The following is a 27772-nucleotide window of genomic DNA, read 5'->3' on the forward strand; positions in this document are numbered from 1 at the left end:
AAAAAAAAAAAAAAAAAAAAAAAAGTCTCCAAATGTTGCAAAATGTCATGTCCCTGGAGGGTAAAAATCACCAGTTGAGAACCACTGTCCCTGTACCAAATAACTAACAAATGTGTGCACATCTATATATTTTGATTAAAGTAAAATGTTTAAGTCATCAGTTTTAATGCTTTTACTATAACCAACTTTTAAAATCAATTGATCAACTCCTAGTTCAAGTTAAGTCATTTAAGATGTCTTTTGCATACAGAACAGGAAGAAAGACAAAAAATAATCCTTCACCTGATCAAGTGCCAAATGAGATATCTTTGTACATGATTATAGCCCCATCTCATCCATATCTTTTGCTGAGATCAAGACAGAAGCACAGGATTACTGAGGAGGTTGGAGCAGGGAAAAAAGAAAGAAAAAGCAGCAAAGGGGGAAAAAAGGAGACGTAAGAAACAACTCCCAGATGGTTGGAATAGTGGCACAAGGAGAAAGCTTATTATTACCTCTTGCCTTCTTAGTCCCATTCACAGCAATGTTTACCACAGGCCAATCTAACACCAAACAAGAGGTTCCTACTAAAATTACTTACCAAGGCTGATAAATCAAGAGTGAAGAGGATTATTCTCTTTCAAAGGCCACAAGTGGCATCATCACTGCCCTCCCTGATCCCTTCACAAATCCTACCAACTTGGAGTAAGACAAAATTCAACTGAAATCTAAAACTATATTATGCCTTTAGGCTTTTTGTTTGTTTTTGCTTCTGTGTGTGTGTGTGTGTGTGTGTGTGTGTGTGTATGCGTGTGTAAAAGAAAGCTTAAATGTCCACTGGTGGGTAAATGGTTAAATTATACTTCATTTGTTTACATTTAAAAAAATGAGTTATGTCTTTACATGCTGACATCATTATATATTGCTAAAGAAAGAAATAGAAGTGATAGTATGACACCATTGTAGAGGAGAGAATACACTTGTAACCTGAAAGTAAAGCAAATTATTAATAGTATTTATCTTTTGGTATGGCAGATTGCATTTTCCATAACTGCCACAAGAATATTTCCATCACACATGCTCTTTGAGAATGTTGCCACTTCTCCCATCAAAAGGTAGAGTGGAGTCTCTGTTCCCTGCTCTCCAACATGGGCAGGCCTGCATGACTGCCTTCATAAGTAGAATGTTGTGGAAGTAATCCTCAAGTTTCCAAGGATAGGTCATAAAAAAACAATAAGCCTGACTTCCTGTCTCTTTTGGGACACCTGCCTTTGGAGCCCTGAGGCACTACGTGAGAAGTCTGGCTACCCTGAAGCCACCATACTGGAGAGACCACACAGAGACAGGGAGATGCCTAAGGAGACATTATGTTTTCCCCAAAGGAACAGTGAGCACATGAGTAAGCTAGCTCAGATGACTGAAATTACTGAAGCAAGCATACCCCATGTGCAGTACTAAGATCTGTGCCTCATGGTTGAGTCCTCTTTCTGATCCTATCGAAACCAAATGGTGAGCTTCCTAAAGGGTAGGCCTACATCTAACTCATTGTTGGCTAAATAAGTGGAAGTTAATAAATGAACTGTGAAAATGAAGGGGGGATGGGAAAGAATGTCATTTCTCTGATCCAGTACCCTCAGTGCTAGACAGATTGCTGTGTCTAAGTTCTTGACAAGTATTATTGGCTGTAGAATGCTGGCACCAGTGGCAGGGGTACCAGAAATTTTAGGTTCATTATCTTTTGAGGATAAATTCAGTCCCCTCACCCCTGCCCCCTCCCAGGGGCAAGTCAGTAGAAAATTCAAGGATCTTACACTTCAACCAGGAATCCAATTCATATACATAACATGAAAACTAAACTATTTAAAATGTCACATACCTTACAAATAAATACAAAAAGTTACAATAATGATTGAGTATGTAAATACAGCTTATATGTGGAGTAAATGACTGGTCTAAGTATGTCGAGGTTCACTGGGACATGTCTCCTCGACAGAAGGATTTAACTGGGTTTTAAGTATAAGGTTTTAACTAGTAAGATAAGGATATACAAATATATTAAGTGGGTAGGCTAGCAAATACCAAGAAACAAAGACTGAAAACATACAGCAGGAGGAAAGGTAATTTATTTGAATGCAATGTAGAAAATATCTTCTGGAATAAGAAAGTAAGACATGGAAAAGGGAGGAAAGGAAATGTCAGCAAACCCATTACAAAGCACGGGGACTAAAATTTGGCGTATGGCACAATTTGAACTAAGGTATAGTAACCTCTTAAATGACTTGATGAAAAGTTCGATAAAAATTATTCTAAGAGTGCTGCGCACCATGGAATAGAGTAGGGAAGTGGCAGGAAGGTCAGTATTACTTCTGCAGTCACCTCAACAAGAAGTAATGAGGATGGCAACTACAGACAATAAAGGAAGAGAATAATCTGAGCGATGTTATGGGGTGAAAGAATCAGCAGATCACTGACAAATCAGATGAGAGGAGGAGGGAAAAAAGAACAAAAAGAAAAGTACTAAAAGGAGATTTAAAGCCTTTAATTCTAGGAACTTCAAGACCAGCAGTAATTTTAACAAGAGAGAAAAGAATGATAGAAGAAAGACTTGTATAGAAAGAATTTTAAGAGGAAATATTATATCTAATGCAGCTAAGAGCTACAAAAGGAAAACTGAGAAGAAAATAAATAATGCACAAAGACAAAATGAATTAGCCAGAAAGAGATTATTTACAACAAATGAGAATTCTAAATATTAAGGAGGGGAGTAAGTATTACCTTGGAAAAAGAAGAACAGGACAACTAATAATAAGATAAGGTGTAACAACCACTACTCTAAGCACTTAGCAAATGATGCCTCATATACTCGCAAGAATCCTATTAGTATATGAATAAATACTATTATTTATCTATGCCCAGTTTACAGATGAGACACATTGAGGTTTACACAAAATTACAGGGTTAAGTAGTGGAGATCAGATTTGCACCTAGACAATACAGCTCCAAAGTTCATGTTTTCAACCAGCTCAATATCCTAAGAGTAATTAAGACTCCAAAAAGAATGACAGACCTTAAAAAAAAAAGGTGAGAAATTTAATTCGTGAGGGCAAAGGTTCAAGAGATGGCTGATATTCCAAAGTATATAAGGTTAAAAAACAAACAAAAAACTTGCTTACTAGATCCAGAAAATTAGAATAAAGGAGAACTTAATGATGAAAGGTGGGAATAAAAAAAGACTGTCTTCTTAAGAATTCATATATAAAAATACAGAGTTTAAGAAAATGAGCCGATGCCATAACCATAAAAACTAGATGTTTAGGGCATAATACTATTAAGTACAACATCTAGAAAAATAATCATACCCAAAATAGAGCCCATGTCACGATTTACTGACATAAGCAATCAGGATGGACATAGTGTTTAATATGAGGCAGGCACATATCAGGAAAGAAACACTCCCAATTATAAACAGATATTTGAGACTTCCACAGAACAAAGCACATAATAGGTTCTAAGTAGGTATTATGCTGTCTATGCACTTTCCAAGCATTCTGAGGACTCTACCAATTAGAATTACCTGATATACTTATGAAGGATATATATTCCTGGGCCCATCTCAGATTTTAGGAATCCGGGGGTAGAGCTCAGGAAACAATTTTTTTTTTTTTGAGATGGAGTCTTGCTCTGTAGCCCAGGCTAGAGTGCAGTGGCGCAATCTCGGTTCACTGCAACCTCTGCCTCCCAGGTCCCAGTTTAAGTAATTTTCCTGCCTTAGCCTCCTGAGTAGCTGGGATTACAGGCGCGTGCCACCATGCCCAGCTAATTTTTTTGTATTTTTAGTAGAGATGGGGTTTCACCATGTTGGCCAAGCTGGTCTTGAACTCCTGATCTCATGATCCGCCCCACTCAGCCTCCCAAAGTGCTGGGATTACAGGCGTGAGCCACCGCGCCCAGCCAGAAACAAAAATATTAATACTTTTTCCAGGCAATTCTTCAGCACAAAAGTTGAGATCACTGTTACCTTCTGTTGTAGCCTAAGTGTTTAGAACTCTGTGACTCCCCATCTATTTATCTCCTGTGGATCTGCAATGTGACTCCAATCTTCCAGGTTCCTTAGTTGCCTATCCTTGACTTGTACTTATTTCTAAAAATCTTGGCCCTGGTTTGGTAATATAATAAAGACTTAGCTTTGGAAATTTTAGCTCTGAAGTCCATACAAACTCCAATACTGACATAGGAATAAAAAGGTCCAGTTCCTTTCCCTGAACTCATGGAGCTTTTGTTAAATATCACATATGCTGTTGACTGGACATTGGATTGACCCAACATGTCAATTCTCTTGTTGCCAGATCTGCAGAGAACAAGATGCTCACTACTACAGACTCAACTATTTGAATTCCTGCTTATTGCCTCTAAAGTAAGAAGGCACAAATTGTCTTGTTAGGGATGAATGACATTTGCTAAGAGAATAGTTGTCACTATATAGATAGAGGGTACCTATGAGAATGTTCCAGTTCCTAGAATAGTGATGAAATGAGTTCTCCTAAGATGTCTCTAGATCTTAACGATGGGACAAAAGAATGTTTGATATGAATAAGAGCTTCTTTATTCAATAAGGGACAGTCTTTGATAGCAACAATGAGGATCCTGATACAACGGCTTCTAGATGCTTTCATACTTAGTAGGTCAGTGATCCAAATTGTAGAGATAGTACATTCATGTATCCAGGGCTACCTCTCATTCTCCTTCCTTAATCCTACCTAGTTCTTATAGTCCTACTTTGTCACCTTTCTGGTTTGCCTGAGGTGACTAGAATAAAAAGCCAATATTAAATTATAGGAGTCTTTTTGCTATTTCCAGCAAACTGTTTGATCCTTGCAGAAAAGGATTAAATCCAACTTATCTTTGTATCCCACAAAGTACCTCATCATGCACTGCTAGACTTGACATGTTTAACCGAGTGCCTTGTTCAACCCCAACAAGAGAACCCTCCTCATATAAAGCATCTAAAAGCTTAAGCCTCATATAAAAGGTGCTTTCCACCCTACTTCCCACCAAGGTCATGGGATAAGGACAGGCATTTAAGTCACGATGGTCATGCAATGCATTCCAATTTCTCTCTTCCCAACTGAACTAAAAGAAACATACTGTCACCACCAACAGGTAAACTTTAGTTGAAAGAACAGTTCAAGTCAATACCATGGCAAATCAAATCCACTTTCCAGTCAGAACTTTGGAGAAGCAGAGACTATGAAAAACCAGGGCAAGACAAACAGAGCTGGAAGGAAGACATGAGAAAGGGAGATGAAGCAGACATGGAAGGAGATGCTGAGACAAGAAACCATTTAACACCAGAATGAGAGCTTGAGAGACTAGCTTCTCAGATTCCTAACAGTTCTCCCATTCACACAAGGTCTAGTCACTCTTCTTCAACCCAAAACAGCTGAATCCCTACAACAGCCTGTCCTTGAAGCCAAATGATCCCTAATTAAAGCATTATTTTTTAGAAGGTACACCAAGACAAATAAAAAGCTAGAAACATAAATCCAAGGAGGAAAAAATAATTCTACCAGGAAAAAACTGAAATCACAGGTAGCCAAAAAGTTTTGTAAATATGAATCTTATTTATCAGGAAGTGCCATCAATATTTATATCGATGTATTCCTACTAATGAAACAAATGAAACTTTAATTGGTCTTTTTTTCAATGGAAATTATCACAGTATTGAAATATGAAAAATTGTCTCAAACCCAGAGAAGACAAAAATCAGGTGATCTACCTTTGTGAATACATTTGAAAATATTTAGTTAGCCTGTTCAAAGCAGAATTCTGTTGTTGTCTATAATAATCGATAGTATATTGGATTAACAGCCTCATCTTTTTAAGACAGGCTTTATAATCATATGGCTGATTAAGGGGCAGCAAAGTATAACCAATCGTGTAACTATCCTTTAACTTGTACCTAACAAAAACAGTAACTATAACCTCCCCTTTTATTCTGTAAAGATCCTTTTTCTGAAAATATCTTTGAACTAACTATCTTTAAAGCTAGTTCCCTTGCAATAAGTACAAAATAAAACTATGACATATGCTGACAATCAATCTGACAAGTTTGCATTAACACTGTCAAAACCAAACTAATGTCGAAATAGCTATAATTTTGGTTATCTAACACAGATTCTAACATATCGTCTCTAGCAAGAAACATATCATGTAAGCCTTGAATTCATTAAAATTTAAATCTTTTTTTTTTTTTTTTTTTTTTGAGACAGAGTCTTGCTCTGTTGCCCAGGCTGGAGTGCAGTGGCGTCAACTGGGCTCACTGCAACCTCCACCTCCCGGGTTCAAGCGATTCTCCTGCCTCAGCCTCCTGAGTAGCTGAGAGTACAGGTGCACGCCACCACACCCGGCTATATTTTTGTATTTTTAGTAGAGACAGGGTTTCACCACGTTGGTCAGACTGGTCTCAAATTCCTGACCTCATGATCCGCCCAACTCGGCCTCCCAAAGTGCTGGGATTACAGGCCTGAGCCACCAAACCCAGCCTCATTTCAATCTTACCCATTTGTGGACAATTTCAAAGTTATCGTTAACTTTTACCAGAAAATTTTAATGGGTCCTAATATTATAATTCCTCATGAAAAAAAAAAAAAAAAAAAAAAAAACTAGCCAACCTGGCGCGGTGGCTCACACCTGTAATCCCAGCACTTTGGGAGGCCGGGGCAGGTGGATCACGTGAGACAGAAGTTCGAGACCAGCCTGACCAACATGGAGAAACCCTGTCTCTACTAAAAATACAAAATTAGCCGGGCATGGTGGTGCAGGATCCCAGCTACTCAGGAAGGCTGAGGCAAGAGAATCGCTTGAACCTGGGTGGCAGAGATTGCAGTGAGCTGAGATCGCGCCATTTTACTCCAGCCTGGGCAACAAAGAGCAAAACTCCATCCCAAAAAAAAAAAAAAACTAGCCAATATTTAGATTCTTATAACAACAACAACAACAACAACAAAAACTGGTATGCTTGCAATGTGAGTTCATCTAAAAAATAAACTTTTAAAAGAAAGTTTAATTGGAATTTTTCATAAAAACTTTCAGGATGTGCCAATGCAACACTTAATGACAGAGATACATTCTGAGAAATGCACCATTAGGCAATTTCATTGTTGTGTGAACACCAGAGGGTACTTACCCAAGCCTAAGTGGTGTAGCTTATTGCTCCTAGGCTACAAACCTGTACAGCATTTACTGTATTAAACACTGTAGGCAACTGTAACACACTGGAAAGTATCTGTGTTTCTAAACTTTGGAAAAAGTACAATTAAAATATGATATAATTTTATGGGACCACTGTCATATATCCAGTCCGTTTTTGACTAAAACATCATTATGTACTATATGACTGTATTACATAAGGCAAAAGAATGAAATTACTGATCCAATAATTGGTATCTTTCTCCTTAGCTATATTGACAAAACAACAGAACTTATGAAGAAGAGGAGAATCATTCAACCTTTGCAGTAACAGTTCTGTACCGTGATTCTGGGGGTGGTTATGCAATCTACACACCTGTGATAAAATGGCAGAGAACTATACACACACATTGTACTGATGTCAATTTCCTGGTTTTAATATTGTATTAAAGTTATGTAGGATGTAACCAATAGGGGAAACTGGGTAAAACGTACAGTGCCCTCTCTACGATTTTTGCAGCTTCCTGTAAACTACAATATGCCAAAAGCATCCTAAGGACTTGCCAGCAGTTCAAGGGCTCACAATAATCCTATGAAGTAGGTACTATTTTTATCCCCAGTCTATTGATGGGGAAGCTGAGGTACAGACATTTTAAATGATTTGCCCAAGGTCACATAGCTAGTAACTGGCAAAGTCAGGGTTTGGACACAGGTGGTATGACTCTAAATTTTTGATTTCTGTGGAAGTCTGAGGAGCCACTAAAGGATCACAGGCAAAGTATGGCTGACAATCAAATTCACATTTTATTTTGGCAAGATACTCCAAGTAGGAGTTTAGAATGACTAATGAAAAAAACTTCAAACAAGATTAGTTAAGATACTGATGCAATAAACCAGAAATGATGAAGGCGTGAAATAAGAGAACATTAATAGAAAGAAATGTATACAAAATATGAAACCAACTTGACTTCACGACTGGATGAAGAGAACTTAATCCAATTTCAAGGCTTGAGTGACTATACCCAAGCCAAGAATTTCATGTTGTAACAATACTATTACATTATCAAAATCTTTTTTTTTTTTTTGAGACTGAGTCTCGCTCTGTCGCCCAGGCTGGAGTGCAGTGGCACAATCTCAGCTCCCTACAACCTCCACCTCCCAGGTTCAAGCGATTCTCCTGCCTCAGCCTCCCGAGTAGCTGGGATTACAGGCATGTACCACCACACCCAGCTCATTTTTGTCTTTTTAGTAGAGACAAGGTTTTGCCATGTTTGCCAGGCTGGTCTCGAATTCCTGACCTCAGGTGATCCGCCCGCCTCGGCCTCCCAAAGTGCTGGGATGACAGGTGTGAGCCACCATGCCCAGCCTAAATTATCAAAATCTTAAATCAGTTCAGTCTTAAAGTCATCCCTGTTTCAGCAGTAACCGCAGCATTTCACTTTCTTGCTATAAAAATTGTGACTAGATACAAATTAAAGTTACTGCCACTTGGCAACTCCACACTATTTAATATGTATACAGTAATGAGGCTACTAATATTTTCAATACACCACATGTGGACCATCTCTGGACATAAGATAAACAAAGAAGCAGCCAGAGAGTATATTCAGCATATGGAATTTAGTAAACATTTTTTATCACAATCCACATTCTAAGAAAAACCTAGTGCCCTTTGACTGAATTAGAATCATTTTACCACTTAACAGGAAGGAGTCTAGTGCCACCCATTTTAAGGGTGAAAAAGTTAAAATAATTGATCACTTCAAAGCTAAAATCAGACTATTATTACCTTTTTTTTTTTTTTTTGTAAATGTTAAAAAAAAAAACACCATAGCCTAAGAAGCTGTCAAATATTGCATTAAGATTATAATAGCCACTGGAAAAACTTAATGTAACTTCAACCTTATTATCACTATGAGGGTAAAAACTATGCTAAAGCCAGGGCCCTTCCAGGAGCTAAATGCTCTTGGAAAGTGTTCAAAACAATGTTATAGTAAATTTCCAACTTGTTTCATCTAAGGTCAAGGAAAACAAATTATCTAAAGCACTGGATTATATTTGAATACACTGGAACTAAAAGTTTTACATCAAATAATCCCATGGAAAAATCTTTACTCTGTACCTATCATGGGCCCTAAATTCAGTAAGGGCAATGTGGGGGAATAGCTGCACCTAGGAATCCATGCTACGTGTTACTTAGTAGTATTTTGAGAAAACTTTCAATATCGATAGCTTCCATTTTGAGAGAACTATATTTTAACAAGATCTGTGAAAATAATGACTTGGAATGACACTGAAAATCTCCTTAGCTTCTATAATGTGGACAATATGTGCTGGTTACTCTTTGGTTTCTAGCTTCACTCAAAGTTCAAGGTCTCCTGCTATTTGTGGCTCAGATTCTCTCTTATGGGAGGCATGTCTGATAGATATATACCAATTTCGTAAATAAACAAACATAAAGGTATTTTATGTGTGAGTGCATGTGTGGGTGTACATATATAACACTCTAGACAAGCCATGCTTTTCACTCACAACAGTATTTTAATAAATTACAGTTCTTCTAAAGTGACAAGTAAAAGCCAACTGTTAACAGAAAAATCTAGCCAAAGAATAGCAAAGTGAGCTACAAAATTAATTCCAGAAGCCAAAGAACTAAATAATGCAGGTTCACAAAACAAACAAAACCAACACATTTTCAATGAGCACTATTTGGTTTATCTATAACTGTTCATGTATTTAAAAAGTTGAGTAGTACGCCAACTTTCACTTATGACAACATTCTACATAAATACCTAATTCCCAAGAGAAATAATTTGGGTTTAAAGAGCTGTATACAAAAACAAGAGAAGCAAGAGCTACAAGGAAAAGAACAGAAGCAAATTACATGGTAGCTGCCTGAAACACTAAATGTGGGATGTACTGAATACAGTGTACAGGAGACTCAAAATACACATATTAAGCCTAAATATTCCCAATGTATTCAATATCTACGAAACAAACAACAGAATTTCAATCAACACTTGCCACAAAAATTGCCATAAGCTGATTGCTTCTATTTTTTAAATGATGTAACAATGACAGATTTGTTGTCACATATTTTGTAACTTATCAACACTGAGCTATTAAGTTTCTATTAGCAATGTTTTAACTGAGGATTTGGGCTAGAAGACTGAAATCTGTTCGTACAGCAGTGAAAACGAAGCCTCACTAAAGGCATTCAACTTCCAGCTAAAGGCTCCTTTCCTTGATGCATATTTGTGATCATAAATAGTGTTCACTAAATGCAGTACACTAAACTAGCAACAGATTAGTTAAAAGTAGCTTAGATTTTCAACTTCCCATAATACAAGCAACATCTTTAGAAGCAATCACATTAAAATAAATGTGTCTTTCACAGTTACGCGATGAAATTTTAAGCTGGACAAGCACCAATGCCCTGGTTTTCTACTTTATTCGTAAACCATATGACTCCCACATGCTGAGAATGCTTTATGCTTTAACCTGCAGTAAAGGCTTTACATCATTTTAATGCCCAGTACTTAAAATGCAATGGAATCACCCCCAATGAATGCTAGGAATATATTTGGTTTACACGTAATGATTTTGATCCCACTAGCAGTCAGAAAAAGTTTAATGAATGCTTTTCCCAGTAAATAACTTTGTACTTCCATGGACAAAACAAAAAGAAATTTTGAGGTAAGGGTGGATGGAAGAGAAATACTCATGCTTTTCCAATTCAAAACACTAACAAACATGTAGGTTTTTTACTTCTAAAATAACTTTTAAACATTTTAAAACCTCCATGACTATTATAATATGCTTCAGAAAATAAAACAAAACACTCCGTTAAGTAGTTATGTAGGATTTTTCTCCACCTTTTGCAAAGTAGTGTTTCAAGTTAAGACACAAGCTTAAAACAAATGATTCTGAAAATCCTGGTCTATCACAAACTAATGGCTTAGTTTGGAATCAACATATTGTATATTCTACATCTGAAGATTTAGAAACCACAGTTTTTTTCTATTCAGGTCAATTGAAGTATACATGCTACCTCATTCTTTCAGTTCCCCTTATCTGTGTGAATGACCAACAGCAAAAATTTCAAATAAATGGTTAAGAGGACATACCATAAAATTACACACTATCAATGTGGTTTTCAGTTATCATAGAATCTAAAGGTCCCTTACTGATGATAGGTGGCAGATTCAAGAATTGATAAGTTTGGGGAATATATTCAATTCTCAACAGTTGAAATAGAAATTATGCCAATTTCTTTCTTTTAAAAATTCGTTACACTAAAAAAAAGTCACATAAGAATTATTGAAGAACTTAATAAGGAAGTACAAAATATGTGATCTTAAATTCTTCTAGTGTGTTATTAAATATTAAAACTGTGAGAAATATGTTGCAATCCTTTTCTTTTAACTCTAATAGAAATTTGAAAAAAAATTTAGAATTCAGATTTCCCAACTTTGACTTAGAAACATAATTCAACTAGATTAAGCAACTTAATTGTACAATTTTAAAATAAGTTTAATGCAAAGCACTGCAATCCTGATGTGATAATTACCTGCGGCATAAATGCAAAATAATAAATGCATTTAGTGATGCATTTTATGGTAAAACCACAAAAAGCGCAACCATATTAGCACAAACTAAATAAAAAGACACAGGCGGTATTATGTCCATCAGAACGAGAAATGTTGTACTAAGTCAAGAAAGAAAGGAAGGACTTAAGGAAGGAAGGAGGGAGGATAGGAAGGAAGGAAGAGGGAAGCCAGAGGTTTCTATACCTGCAGGATCCCAGAGAAATGAGCTAGTCACATCCCTCTACCCTATATGATAAATGGGTGATTTTTTTAAGCTTCAGCGTAAATAAAGCAGTAATCACTTTATACCATTCAACTTTACACAGTGTTATCTTCAATGCCAATTCCATTCTTCCCTTTACTCACCCAATGCTTCTTCACTGTTCCATTCCACCAGCTTTCAGGCAAATGCAAGACAGAACAGGGTGGAGTAGAAGAAAAATACAAGCAGCGCCTTTCCGCGCACCCCCTCTCCCGCAAATAATTTCCAACAGTTCTTCCTACTACGAAAATAAGTCGCCCTATCTCAAGATACACAACAGACATTCCGTCTCTTTAGTAGACATACACAGACGCGTACGCAATCCAGCACCCCGACCCCACCCCAGGCCCCCCGAATTTTCAGCAATTATTCATCTAATTCACACGAAGACAAGATACCTCTACCTACTGTTTCGGGGTGAAGGTGGGTGGAGGACGCCTTTCAAAGTAGCCCCAATAGTGTAACCAAAACACGGTTCCGGAATAAAATATTAAGAAACACTTTTCCTTTCCCACCTATCTACCGACTTGAGGATGCAAAAAACCCATCTCCATATCACACCATCTCTACAGTTCTTGTGGCTGGAGTTTGGGGTGGAGATTCGTCCAGGGGAGGGGGCGGAGGCGAGTGGCGGAGTGTGAGCGGGCGACGGGACACGAGCGAGTTGCTGAGCCCGGCTGCCCCGCACCACGTCGCCAGCCCAAACGCCCAGCACTAGGACCTCACGCCCGCCCCTCAGCCCAGGCCCAGAGCGAGCGAGGACTCGCACTGTCTAACTTCCCATCTACAGACACCGCTCCAAAACAAGCAGAGCACACAAGTACACGTCACACAGTTTAAACACACTTCCACACCCCAAACAAACCAACACACCTGCAAATCACCTCACAGTTTCCCGAACTCCACACCAGAGACCCCACCTCCAGGATTCAAACCTTCCGCTCATAGTAGAGGAAACTAGAAGAGTTATGGGGCAGTCGACGCCTTTCCAGGACCGGCCCCCACGAACTGCCCCACCCCACAGCCCGCGTCTGGATCACCCACTCGGAAGCCCCCTGCTTCCTCCCTCCTCTCAATCCGGCCGCTAACGAGACCCATCCCCAGCGTCCGCTCACTTCCTCCCCAAAACCCCTCCAAAAAAAATTGTTTTAAATGAAGAGAAAGAAGTGAGGAAAGAGACTTGAGGTTGTCCGGCTTCAAAACCGCTCGACTCACCTCAGAATCCTCGCTGAGTTCTCTCCGCCCGGCAAAGCCCCCTCCCCAACGTCCCAGTACGAAGGGCTGAGGTAGGGAGGAGGGAAAGCGGGAGGGGGAGGGGTGTCTTCCGCGTGGGGCGCCCGTCGGGAGGGGACTGGGGAGGGGTTGAAGCCGGCGCAGGAAAAGGAGAAGGGGAGGGGAGGCCCCTATCTCCCAGTCTCCCCTGAAAACCTCCCTTGTCTCAATCACATCAGACTGACTGTCTTTGTCTGGCTGACAACCGCCATATTGATACAAACAGCCCCGCTCCCACCTGCTGCCGCCCGGCGTCCCTGGGAGTTGTAGTTCCTGCCTCCCCTGAGTAAAAGCGCAGATCCCGGCGCCTAGAGGCCCAAGAGAACTACAACTCCCGGCAAGCCACGTGCCCATCCGGCTTCCCTTTGGGAGGAGGGGAAAGGGGACCCGGAGCCGTCGGGACTACACATCCCAGAACACCATGGGCCCCAGGCACGTAAGGGGGACATGATATCATGCTGGGGTGGAGAGGGAGGATGCATTGGCGGCGGGGATGAATTTGAGCTGACGGAAGGAGGCGTCCGCAGAGGAAAGGGAGGAAAAAGAAAGGCGACCACAGTTCCCATGGTGCCTGGAGGGGAGACTACATTTCCTATGATTCCCCTGGAAGGGATGTGAGAATGAAAGACTGCAAGTCCCGCGATGCTCTCGGCTGGCAGGTGGAGATTGCACCGGAAGACGCTTCCTGCGTTTGAGGAGTTCAGTGACTGCTCTTGAACCACCAAAAGTCCATTATGAAACTGGTGAGTCTTCGCTCCTAGGTCAGAGGGCAAAGGTGATGCTATATCCTTTTGGACCTCTTTTTCTCCTACTTTGGGCAGGGAATCGTCGCACAGGAGGGGTAGCAATTAGGGAGCTGGAAAGTGGAGTGGGCTAAAGAAAGCTGCTTTTTGTTAAGAAGGCTTGATTTCCCTCTCCCGCCCCACTATCCCTCCCAGGAGGTCTTCTTTCATTCGTTGGTGGTTCTTTTTGTTCAGACAAGACGTTGGCTCTGTCACAGTCCTTCCCCTATGAACTCTGTGGGCTCTGTTAACCAGGTTTGGACGTCCTGGCTCCCACGTTAGGGTTATAATAGGCTGTTAACAACCCCTTTCCATTCGACTGGCGCTTGAGTAGCCTGTCTCCCTACTGTTGTTGAGACTTTGGCTAGGTTTAACCAGACATTAAAAAAACATTCGGCAGAACGTAATCACTTATTAAATATCCTGTTGTATAGACTCCTCACTGCCCTTGGAATTCAAGACGAGGTCAGAGTGTGGAGAAGTTGAGTCTTAAACCCTAACTGGGATTTAGATGGGGAGAGAAGTGTTATATGGTATTTCATTCTAAGACTGTAGGGACTGTATGAGCCAAGTCTGGATGAAGTGTGCCGGTATGCCTGAAGTCTTAACATCACACAGCTCAAGCACCTGGCTCGTGGAGACTTCTCAAACCTTTGATTTGAGCCATTTGACTCATTGTGCATACAGGTCTGACTAGTTTATTCCAACTCGATTCAATTAGTAATAACATAGTGTAGAAAGGCAGGTATGAAACACTCTTTATCAACCTTTTAAAATCCATATTCGTGCAGCCAAGTTACTGTCAAGCTTTACTTGAGGCAGGAGAATCGCTTGAACCCGGGAGGCGGAGGTTGCAGTAAGCCGAAATCGCGCCACTGCATGCCAGCCTGGCGACAGAGCGAAACTCTGTCTGAAAGAAAAAAGTTTATTTTACCATTTACATAATTATATGAATATGCTTTTCCAAACCACACAACCCACCTACCCTCATCTTGATAATCATTGTGCTGCAGGCATATACTCTGCAAAGCCAGCTGTTTTCTGCGAAGTCAAAGAAAGTATTAAAAGTGAATTCAATTCTGAAATTGTCTCCGTATAAAGCTGTTTATATAAGAGGAAGGATGCGGGTCACTAAACCTTGAGAATAGCAATTTGCCCCTGGGTCAGTGTGCTATACATTTAAGAGTGCAGAATTAAAAGTCATAGCAGTTGCCCTACAGAAGCGTGCAACCTAAGAAGAAGATTAAAAGTAAACCAAAGTTATTATTTATTTATTTAAAGACAGGGTCTGGCTCTGTGGGACCCAGACTGGAGTGCAGTGGCGCGATCTCAGCTCACTGCAGCCTCCACCTTTTGGGCTTAAGCGATCCTCTCGTCTCAGTCTCCACATGTAGCTGGCAATACAGGCGCGCACCACCATACCCTGCTAATTTTTTTGTAGAGATGGGATTTCACCGTGTTGCCCAGGCTGGTCTCAAACTCCTAGGTTCAAGGTATCTGCCCACCTCGGCCTCCCAAAGTGCTGGAATTACAGGCATGAGCCACCGTGCCTGGTCTGAAATTATAATTCACTGTGTTCATGGTAAAATAGAGGCGTGTTCAGGGTTTTGGGAATTGAGAGAAGATTGGGGAGGTCAGGGGACAGCTTCCTGGAAAGGTGACTGACTCTTGAACTGATAAGAAGGATAAGTAAGCCAGGACCTTCCATGAAAGAGGTCAGCTTATAGGAGCAGAAGAGCTTGGTACTTTATTGGCTAAAGCACAGACCCTGTGTTCTCGATAAAGAACGAATTATATTTGGTGTGTTCAGTTTAAGAAGGCAGGGAAGTGTGAAATAGTTTTTTCCCAAAACAACTCATTAGTGAGGGTATCAAAAAGCCAGAGTTTACTTTACGTATACTTTAGTTTGCTCATAAAATCCTCCTGCTTAATTTATTTAGAAATATGAAACCGGGGAATAGGAAAAAGTAAAAAAGTGGAAAATTATTTTTTCCATTAAGAACCAAAGATGCCTCAGAGGAAAAGGAAGTCTTCTATCGATACTCATACTCCCTCTTTACTTTGCAACTATGTATTACATACTAAAACTTATTTGGTGGTTGATAGATACATATAATTGAGAATTTCCATCAACATACCAAAAGCATTGTTGCTCAGTAAGTTAGATTGATGCGTCATGCCTCCCAAATGGTGGTAATAAGTCCTCCCATGGCCTAAAAGTTTTAATTTTGTGTACTGCTTCAGGAATATGTGATAGGCTGTGTTTTAAGTTTATACGTATACTTTAGTTTGCTCATAAAATCCTCCTGCTTAATTTATTTAGAAATACTCTGCATCCAGAAGTTGTTTTAATTGCAGAGTTCCATGAAACCCTCTCAGTATCCTTAGGATAACTTCCTACACTTAACTTGGTTGAATGTGTTCCATTGCCGGCCTCACTCTTTTTTGCCTGGCTAATTTCTTCATATATTTCAGATCTCTGTCTAAGTAACGCTTCGTCAGGGCCTCCTTGAATTAAGTACCCCTGTCATATGTTTGATGGCATACTTCCTATTTGTAGCACTAGTAATTATTGGACTGTGTCCTCCCCCATGTAGACTCTGTGTAAATAATTAGTAAATAATTTCTGAAGGTTTATCAAGGTTTATCATATTATCTATGAATACCCTTGAGAAAAGATTAAAGAGTGAAATTAAAGAGATTACAATAAGCAGTAACGATTGAAGTAAAAAAGGAATGATTGCTACCTTTTATAAAGCAATTATTGTATGCCAGGCAATGTGCTAAGTATTTGCTATATAGTCTCCCATTTAATCCTTTGATTCAGATGACAGTATTCCCATTTTACAGACAGAACAATGTGAGCTTCAGGGAGGTGAAGTAAGTGGCTTAAAGTTAGCACGGATTACAAATGATAGAGTCAAGATCTAAACCCAGGTTTCCCTGTTATTTAGTGAGGATAGGAACTCTAGCACCCTGCATCATGGCTAGGTTATCTCTTAAAAAAAGGAAGGTAGAGTGCATACCGAAAATGTATTCAAGGCTATTTCTAAGAATTAGCTTTAAATGCAAGTGTGATTCAATTAAGATCTTCAGGCCAGGTGCAGTGGTTCATGACTGTAGTCCTAGCACTTTGGAAAGTGGAGGCAGGCAGATGGCTTGAGATCAGGAGTTCTAGACCAGCCTGAGCAACATGGCAAAACCTATCTTTACAAAAGATACAAAAATTAGCTGAGCGTGGTGACATATGCCTGTAGTCCCAGCTACTTGGGGGGCTGAGGCAGGAGGATCACTTGTGCCTAGGAGTTCGAGGCTGTAGTGAGCCGTGATGGCACCACTGCATTCCTGCCTGGGTGACAAAATGAGACCCTATCTCAAAAACAAAAAACAAAAACAAACAAAAAAGTATTTTTAAGGTTATTGGTTAAAAAATATTTCTTTTAAGTTTAGAAACTTTCTTGATGAGCTAAAGGCCCCTATATCAGAGCATACCAATTTGATTTTGAAGTTAGTCTTTTTTATATTCCAAATTTAGTTCCTGCGATACCGTGTATAATTCTCAAACTTTGCACATCACCCTCTTGGTGACTTTCCACACACCCACATGAAAACAATGGATGCCATTTTAACGTAATACTTGGGTATCTCCTTCTTAGATACCAACTCAGAGGATTTCAGTGGCCTTCCATATTTATCATATGCAATATTCAGACAGCTTTAACTGAAGAAAACTCGTTGGCATTTTCAGTTAACCAGAATCATTTTAGAAAGCAGAGGAAAATTAGAAATGTATCTTTTAAATTAGCACATTTTAGAGCATGTTCTGTTATTCATATAGATTGAGCCTAATTGGGTACCCTGATGGCCAGTGCAGCTAAGGATAGAAACTGGAATTCACAAAGGCCCTTACCGAAAGACCATGGAACAAAAAATTCTGAGCACATTGACAGAAATTAAGTTTGAAACATCATGTCCAGGAACCCAGTCATTTAAATAGATGAAGATTCAAGCGAATAAAATAGTCCAAAGCAGTTCAAGAATGCAGCTTGTGTGTTGTACTTCCTACAGATAGTACCTGAGATGGAGAGAATCTTCAGGCTTATTCAGTCAACAAAGATTTATTATGCAACCACAGTATATACCCTTGGCATTCACAGTTTTAACGCTTTCCATTTTAACCATTACATTTGACCCCTGTGACATGGAATTATTTATAATTTTGCTGAGACACAAATTTGAGTGTGACTTTAAGATTAATGATAATCCTTTGGGAGGGGCCTGAGTGCCTCAGAATCCATGGCGCTCTGCAGAAGGCGGCGAGTTAAAAGTCTTAAAGGAAGGTCATTTAAATGCTTGTTATACTAATTAAATTTGATGGAGAAAATTATATTCTGTAGTTGTGTTTACAAATTTTAAAACTTGAGAAAGTCACGAAATACATTCTTCAGTGGTCTTTGCTCCTTTGTTCAAAATGCTGTTTCATTTCTACTGGCTCAAACTTTTAACTTGCCATTTCTCCTGGGAAAACAGATGGAGCAAAGAGATTAATTCATGGACTGCTCCCAGTGGAAGACAAGTAAAACACTGAGTGCAATTGTAGATTATGTAGAAGATTGCTTGAAAGGGGCAAATCCTGCCCCAAGGTCAGTTTAAGAAATCATTAGAAAGGGGCGTGGTTAATCCTCACTTTGGATCTGCGAGTGTTGGATTCTTCCTCCAGTTTACATGGTTGTAGAATCCTGTTGGCTTCCTAGGTTGTACATGAAAAACAGGAAATCTTGGCCTATAAATTACAAGCTCTCAACGTTTTACCAGTGCCTGATTCAACTATTGCAGTACAATTTGTTAAAATGTCAGCTTGACTTCACTGTCTTTTCTGTTTTTCTTTGCTGGTTGATAAGAGTGCCCTCCTGTGTCTTTAGGATGTAATGTCATTTCAAGCTTTTCAAAGGTCATATTTTATCATAACCTCAATAGGTTTTTTCCTTCATGATTTCCTCAGACTCTGAAAAGCTACGTGCGACATAAGGCTAAGTTGCATACCTTGCTCAGTAATGCTCTGTGATAAAGATGGATATTTTACTCTTAGGCATTTCTGAGTCCAAAATTGTTGTTCTGAAGATTAAATCTTTTATACTTAACAAGACAAAAAAAAATACTGGGCCAAGCACAGTGGCTGACACCTGTGATCCTAGCACTTCAGGAAGCTGAAGAGGAGGATCACTTGAGCCCAGGAGTTCCAGACCAGCCTGGGCAGCATAGTGAGACCCTGTCTCTATAAAAAAAAATTAAAAATCAGCTAGGCCTGGTGTATCATGCCCATAGTCCCAGTTACTCAGTAGGCTAAGGTGAGAGGTTTGCTTGAGCCCAGGGATTTGAGGTTACAATGAGCTGATTGCACCACTGCACTCTAGCCTGAGTGACAGAGCAAGGCCCTGTCTCAAAAAAAAAAAAAAAAAAATACACTGATGACAGACTTTTGGTAATAATAGTTGAATTGAAAAAAAAAAATCTGGCTTACCTATGGTCAATCAGCAAAGCCAGAAGACTGTTCTAATACAGGTATTACAGCATTACTCTTGCTATAACCACAGTAGCACATTTGTTTTGTGACTGGTTTGCTCTGAGTACTCAGATCCCTCTGGCATTTGCTCTGATGCTCAGCAATATTTAGCTAATAGTTCACAAGGGCCCAGGTTGCAGCGTGGCCACCAAGTCATTCCACACGGAAAATACACTCCTGGTTTGCTGAACACCAGCAGAGGTCCAGGCATAAACCAACCCTCAGATCTCCATCATTCATTTATTTACTCAACAAACCTGAACACCTCCTCTGTACCAGGCATTGCTCAAGATACTAAGCATATTGCAGTGAACAAAACAGATTTATCCCCAGCCTATATGGAATGTGAAGCCTCATGGGTTTACTGTCCAATTCAAACAGTATTACATTGAATGTCCTGATTAGAGATACCCTGGGGCACTGGCTCAAATATTTTTGTTACATGTAATGGTCAAAACTATATTTAATTGTATCCAGTAATATGCTTTCTGAAAATTTTAACAGATGAGGCCAAATTGCTCACTAGTTTTCCATTGTACAGGTAGTATATGAGAATGCATTTTCCCCACCCTTGCCAATGATGCTGTTTCTTTACTTTTACTATTTGTGTTCCGAATGTAACTTTCTTCTTTGATCTATCCTCACATGTTCTCAGTCTACTATAGACTTCATCCATGTTTAGTAAAATGTCCCTAGAGTAGTGATTGTAGACGTGGGAAGATGTACCAGAAAAGGGAACACATTTCTTCAGATAAAAATATGGTGCCATAAGAATCTTCAAAAGGAAGCTTGTAAAAGATCTGTGGTGTTGCTTTGAAAATGCCAGTGCATAGATGTAGGAATTAAGATGATGGTACTATGGGATCAGACAGATTGGAGAGGCAGCTGGGGAAGTGTGGGTAGATAGCAAAGGAAATCCCCTATACTCCTCACAAAAGGGAAGGCCAGTGAGAGGAAGCCTGAGTTGACACATCAGGCAGGACTAAGAAAGGGGTACATGCCAGAAATTTGCAGAGATCATAGGAAAAGGCAAAAGTAGGAACGGCAAAGACAGGAAGGGAAGTAGAGAAGACCCTGTAAGAGAAAGGCGCTGGCTTGAAAGTCACAAGTTGCTCAGTGATCAAGACTAGTAACTGTGTGGTGGGAACTTTACTGTGAGAAAGATCAAGACTAGTAACTGTGTGGTGGGAACTTTACTGTGAGAAAAACAATGAGTTTAAATGGCTCCTGATTTACCATGAATTTGAAGGAAATGCCTCGAAGATTTAAAATGTTTAAATTTATTGAAAGCACATTTGAATGAACGTTAGCTCTCTCGAAGATAGGTAATCAGACAAATGATGTTCAAGAAAGCTATTCTTTAATAGGTATTGTAAAACTAACACCTTTTTTGGCCTTAGATTAGTTTATTTCTCATCACTTATGTTTATGAAGAGGTGGGGGAGGTGAATAATAAAATGTCTTGTATAATCCATTTCTCAGATTTATGGCTTAATCAGTCTCTTTTTCTAAATACAGTATTTCTAGATTTTTCTATGCCATTAATATGAAGGCAAGCATAATGAGATGTTCTAGCTTCATAAGTCTTCCTTCCTCTATTTTTTTCCAGCATGTGGAAATATGGGTAAAAAGCAGTAGTTTTAATATGTAAATGACATTATTATAGTTACCTTTTATTACATGGTTTAAACAGCTTTTTTGAGATGTAATATGTAAAATTCATGCATATAAAACAAAATTCATTGACTTTTAGTAAATTTCAGAGTTGTGCCTCATTCACCACGATCCAGATTTAGCGCATTTCCATCACTCCAAGAAGATCTCCATTACTACCTCTAGGCCTCAGCAACCACGAATCTATTTAATTTCTGTCTCAGTAGATTTGCCCTTTCTCGTCATTTTATGTAAATGAACTCATTTGATATGGGGTCCTTTGTGGCTAAGACATCTTCTTTCATTTGGTGTAATGTTTCTGAAGTTCACTGATGTGGTAGCATGTACCAGTTGTTTCTTTTTTCTTGCTGAATAATACTTTCCTCTATGGGTAGTCTGCATTTTGTTTATTCCTGCACTAGGTGATGGACATTTGAATTGTTTCTGCTTTTTGGCTGTTATGACTGTGTAGACACAAGTTTTCATTTCTAATTTATCCAGGTTTTCACTTCTTTTTCTTGTAAGACTGTACTAGCTAGACCCTCCAGTACGATGTTGAATAGAGGTAATGCGAGCAGGCATCGTTGATTTGTTCCTCATCTTAGGAAGAAAATATTCAGTTGTTCACTGCTAAATATGATGTGAACTGTAGGTTTTCTATAGATGCCCTGTATCAGGCTGAGGATATTCCCTTCTATCCAGCTTGTTGAGTGTTTTTATCATAAATGGGTCTTGGATTTTGTCAGATGTTTTTCCTTCATCTATCAAGGCGATCATGTGGTTTTTGTCTTTATATTAATATATTACTTTAATTGAATTTTGAATGTTAAGCCAGACTTGCATTCCTGGAATAAATTCCACTTGATCATGATCTTTTGTATATGTTGCTGGATTTGGTTTGCTCACATTTTGTTGAGGATTTTTGTGTCATGTATTCATGAAGGATATTGGTCTGTAGTTCTCTCGTGATATCTTTGTTTGGCTTTGGTATCAGGTAATATTGTTCTCATAGAATGCGTTGGAAAATGTTTCCTCCTCCTTTATACCTCTATGTTCTGCAAGAGTGTATGAAGAATTAGTATTATTTCCTCTTTAATTTTTTTTTTTTTTTTTTTTTTGAGACAAAGTCTCACTCTGTCACCCAGGCCAGAGTGCAGTGGGCAATGTTGGCTCACTGCAACCTCCACCTCCTGAGCTCAAGCAATTCTCCTGCCTCAGCCTCCGGAATAGCTGGTACTGCAGGCACCTGCCACTACACCTGGCTAATTTTTGTATTTTTAATAGAGACGGGGTTTTTCCATGTTGGTCAGGCTGGTCTCGAATTCCTGACCTCAAGTTACCTGGCCTCCTCGGGGCCTCCCAAAGTGCTGGGATTACAGGCATAAGCCACCATGCCCAGCCTTTAAATGTTTGATAGAATCTGTTAGTGAAGCCATGTAGGGTGGGCTCTTCTTCGGGGATGGTTTTTAATCAACTAATTCAATTTCTTAACTTCTATAGGTGTTTTCAGATTTTCTGTTTGTGCATTACTTCTTTTTAAATTGTGGCAGAATACACACAACTGGGTCAAATTTATCATTTAACCATTTTTAACTGAACAATTCCATGGCATTAAATACTTTCACTCTTTTTTTTTTTTTTTTTTTTTTTTTTTTTTTTGAGACAGAGTCTGGCTGTCTCATCCAAGCTGGAATGCAGTGGTGCTCTCTCAGCTCACTGCAACCTCCACCTTCCAAGCTCAAGCCATCCCCCCACCTCAGCCTCCCGAGTAGCTGGGACTACAGGCACACGCCACCACACCCTCCAGCCCCTGACAAACCCCATTCCACTTACCATCTGTATGGATTCAACTACTCTAGGCACCTCATGTAAGTGGAATCATGCAGTATTGTCCTTTTGTGTCTGGCTTGTTTCATTTAACATAACGATTCATACATTTTGTAGCATGTATCAGAATGCCTTTTTTTTTTTTAAGGCTAATATTTCATTGTGTATGCCACAAACAATGTGGTATTATTTTCTTTATCCATTTATCCCTTGATGGACACTTAGGTTGCATCTGCTCTTTGACTCTTGGTACTAATGGGTGTACAAATATCTGTTTTAAGTCCTTGCCTTTGATTTTTGGGGTATATACCCAGAAGTAGAATCCCTGGATCAAATCACATGGTAAATCTGTGTTTAACTTTTTGAAGAACTAACATTGTTTTCCATAGTGGCTGCACCTTCACTGTTTTATATTCCCACCAACAGTCCACAGGGGTTCTGATTTCTCCCCACATTCTTCCCATCTTGTCATTTTCTATTTTTTTTTAATGATTGGTGTTCTGGTTTTTTTAAGTAATAGCCATCGTAATGGGTGTGAAGTGATATCTAGTGATTTTAATTTGTATGTCCCTAATGATTGGTTATGCTGAGTATTATTATTTTTTTTTGGTATATTTTTAGTTAGGTAATACGTGCACTTTTTTTCTTTTTTTCTTTTGAGACAAAGTCTTTCTCTTTTCCCCAGGCTGCAGTGCAGTGGCACGGTCTTGGCTCACTGCAACCTCCTGGGTTCAAGTCATTCTCCTGCGTCAGCCTCCCGAGTAGCTGGCAGTGCCTGCTACCACGCCCGGCTAATTTTTGTATTCTTAGTAGAGACGGGGTTTCACCATGTTGACCTGGCTGGTCTGGAACTCCTGATCTCAGGTGATCCACCTGCCTAGGCCTCCCAAAATGCTGGGATTACAGGCGTGAGCCACCACGACCTGCCTGTGCACATTTTTTTTTTTTTTTTTTGAGACGGGAGTCTCGCTCTGTTGCCGAGGCTGGAGTGTAATGGCACCATCTTGGCTTACTGCAACCTCCGCCCCACCTCCCGTGTTCAAGCGATTCTCCTGCCTCAGCCTCCCAAGTAGCTGGGACTACAGACGCCCGCCACCACGCCCGGCTAATTTTTTTGTATTTTTAGTAGAGACGGAGTTTCACAGTATTAGCCAGGATGGTCTCTGTCTCCTGACCTCGTCATCCCCCCATCTTGGCCTCCCAGAGTGCTGGGACTAGAGGCGTGGGCGACCACGCCCGGCCCAACATTTTTTTTTTTTTAAGTAAACTATACTTAAAAAAAAAAAAACAAAACAAAACAGTGAAGGCCAGGCACAGTGACTGACACCTGTAATCCCAGCACTTTGGGAGGCCAAGGCAGGAAGATCACTTGAGCTCACAAATTTGAGTCCAGCCTGGGTAACACAGTCAGCCCCTGTCTCTGCAGAACAAAATACATATATTTTAGCCGGATGTGGTGGCACGCACCTGTAGTCCCAGCTACTCAAGAGGCTGAGGTAGGAGGTCCACTTGAGCCCAGGAGGTCGAGGCTACAGTTAACCATGATCGCTCCACTGCACTCCAGTCTGGGCAACAGAGTGAAACCCTAAGTCAAAAAAACAGCAACAGTGAAATGATTCCCTCCCACTCTTTCACTCCTTATCCTCCTTTCCAGGAGCAATCTCAGTTATCAGTTTGCTTTGTATTTTTCAAAGATATTCTGTGGATTTTCATGCATGTATATAGTTTTCATCCCTATTTTATTTTTGACAAAAATAGTGAGATATTATCCACATTGGTTTGGCACATTGCTTTTTCTTTTTTAAGTTAGCGATGTGTCTTTAAGATTAGTTCATATAAATATCTAGAACTACCTCATTTCATAAGACTGCATACCCATACCTAATGAACAGAATCTGCATTTAACAAGATCCCAGTTCTTTTGGTTTCAAGATACTTTTCTTCTGAACAATGAAATATTTTCAATACTGCTGTCAAATATTTTTAGAAAATATTTCTGACACACTTTTTATTTTCATTGCTTGTAGGAAGAATTTAGAATTGTGGGTATTCCACCACCTATACCCTTCCCTAACTATTTTAAAATCATTCATGATTAAAGTTTAGGGCATGGTTTTCTTGCTGATTGAAAACATAATTATGAAACTAGTGTCAATATATCTCAAAAATACATTCATGTTGTTGCTAAAAGAAAAATCAGTTGCATAATGTTCTGTTGTTTAAATAGACCATAATTTATCTAACAAAGCTTCTATCAAGGAACATTAATTGTTTCCAGTCTCTTGCAATTACAACTCATGTTTTACAGATTATCTCCTTTGTGAGCCTCTTAGGGAGTACATCTATAGCATACGTTTCTACTGGTGAAATTGATAGTTCAAAGGGTATATGCATTTTTTATTAAGGTTTATTGCAAAAATGCTCCCATAGAGATTTATCAAATTGCAGTTGCCAGTAGCATATCCTAATGCTTACCACTACAATGTAATGATCAAACTTGTTTTTTTCTCACTGAAAAGTGAAAAAATATTATGTCATTATATTTTAAATTTGATTTTTCTCACATTATGTATGCAATGTGGAGCATATTTTTATATATTTATAAAAGCATTTGTATTTCCGTTTCCTGCTCAGTTATCTTCCTCTTGATCTATTAATATTCCAGTAGTAAACTATTTTACCTTATGTAGTTCTGGAGTATATTTTAATATCTTATAGTATTTGTTCCTGTTCATTGCCCTAGGCCTCAGAATTTTCCAGGCTGCTCTCAAACATTTATTTTTTTTAGATTTTTACACTTTGTATAAATTTAGAATTATTAGTTCCCAGTAAAATATTTTTTTGTAATTTTATTGGGATCAGGTTGAATTTATAAAATTTAAGAAGAGAACTGACTAATTTATTTTACTATATCATTGAGTCTAAGAATAAGACGTCTTTTCCTTTATTTAAATCTTTTTTTAAATGTTTCTTTGTAGCATTTTAAAACCTTTTGTTAATATAGCTTTTAGATATTTCTTGTTAAATCTATATCGAAATACTTTATCTTTTTGATTGTTACTGAAACTGAAATCTTTTCCTGTGTGGTTTTCATGTAAGAAGGCTATTTATTTCTTGTGTTCACTACACAGGCCCCTTGTTGAATTTTAATTTTTAATGCCTTTTCCAGTTGATTCTCATGGGGTTTCCAGGTGCATAACTTTGCAGATTTTTTTTACACTTCATTTCTTTCTCTGATGTAATTGCAGTGGCTTACACGTGCAGAATGATTTGGAATAGGAGTTTTGGTGGTAGGGATCTCTGTTTCTGATTAGAGTGGGCATACTGACTTTTGACTTGAAATTTTTATATATTTTAATTTACATGCTGTAGCTGCCTGCTTTCTTGGTCCATACTTTTCTAGTCATTAGTAAAGTGAGATTCTTTTACATAGCCTAACAATAAGTTATTTTTCTAAAGAGAAAATGTATTTGTGTTTTATTGTGTGTCCTAGGCAGTTAATTATATCTTGTAAGCCCTTTCCAGACTTTTGAGTAAACAATGGATTTTATAACTTAAAGTCTTAGGTGGTGCATAGCAGACTCATAAAAGTAATAGATTTCTACACATGATCCTAGCCAAAACACAGGGAAGAAATGAGTAATAGATTTCTATGACCTTAAAAGAAAATTGCAAGGTTTCCTTGGAAAACAGAACAGCCAGAAATAGTTTCTCTGTACTTGAGAGAGAGGCCTGATAAACCCAAGAAATGTAAACAATCAATCTGTTAAAATAAACACAATGGCCACTCAACATACCCCCCCACAAAAAAAAAAATCTCTGGAGAAACAAAAAGGGGCTCAGAGCCGTAGGTGGTGGCTTATTTTTAAATGGTTTTTGATTGAAGCTATGTATCCAGTAGGAAGAAACTGTTGATGATTATGTTGATGACTGTGATAGTTACAGCTAACAGATAAGAGAAGCAATAACAAAAATCCATTGTTTGGCTATACGATTGAACAAATGTTATTAAATGTCTATCTTGTACAAAACATTCTTGGTGCTCTGAGACATAAAGATGAATAAGACATAGATCCTACCTATCAGTTACTCACTATTGAACAAACTGTGTATATTCAATGTATGTGATTGAGAATATAACGTTTTGGTGATAGCCTTTGATACAGGCAGTAGGGACCTACCTATGTAAGATTAGGATTATGGAAGATTAATCTCATCAGGTAGGTAGTGGGAGGGAGAGCATCAGGAAGAATAGCTAATGGATGCTGGGCTTAATACCTAGGTGATGGGTTGATAGGTGCCGCAAACCACGATGGCACACATTTACTTATGTAACAAACCTGCACATCCTATACATGTACACCTGAACTTAAAAGTTGAAGGAAAGAAAAAAAGATGAATTCCAATGGGAGAATCACAGTTCCCTAGAGAGGCAAAATCTGAACTGACCTTGAAAAGTACTTTGATAAATATGTTCAAGGAGGAGTGTTTTGTCTTATTCCAAGTAGAAGGAACAGTTAAAGTAAAAATAACTTGGAGAAGTTCCATTTCCCCAGTGATGTATGTGTACAATTTATTATGTATTTTTTGCTTCGTAGTGCTCTGTAGCAGTGTGTACAAAAATGGACTTATTTCCCCCTGGTGACATCCTTCTATT

The 27772-nt window shown here is 38.9% G+C and overlaps 2 protein-coding genes across 17 annotated transcripts in view; one reads left to right on the forward strand and one right to left on the reverse strand.

Annotated features, from left to right (window-relative positions):
- HMBOX1 (homeobox containing 1) overlaps nucleotides 1–13907 on the reverse strand; it is a 189891-nt gene extending 175984 nt beyond the window's left edge. For 15 of the 16 annotated variants that reach the window (XR_001887774.1, XR_001887773.1, XM_017884643.1 and 12 more), the window contains exon 1: nucleotides 13234–13907. The gene's annotated coding sequence lies outside the window, so the exon portion shown is untranslated. Of the gene's footprint in view, nucleotides 1–12122; nucleotides 12331–13233 lie in introns of those variants that run through there. The other variant, XM_017884606.1, reaches the window with a different exon arrangement.
- Nucleotides 13286–27772, forward strand: part of INTS9 (integrator complex subunit 9) — a 123452-nt gene continuing 108965 nt past the window's right edge. The window contains exons 1-2 of the mRNA XM_017884571.1: nucleotides 13286–13304; nucleotides 13901–14033. Coding sequence (XP_017740060.1) covers nucleotides 14025–14033 — 9 coding nt within the window. The 5' untranslated portion in view covers nucleotides 13286–13304; nucleotides 13901–14024. The remainder of the gene's footprint in view (nucleotides 13305–13900; nucleotides 14034–27772) is intronic.

The sequence above is a fragment of the Rhinopithecus bieti genome, unplaced genomic scaffold, assembly GCF_001698545.2.
Source record: "Rhinopithecus bieti isolate Rb0 unplaced genomic scaffold, ASM169854v2 scaffold_315, whole genome shotgun sequence".
In the NCBI taxonomy this organism is placed as follows: domain Eukaryota; kingdom Metazoa; phylum Chordata; class Mammalia; order Primates; family Cercopithecidae; genus Rhinopithecus; species Rhinopithecus bieti.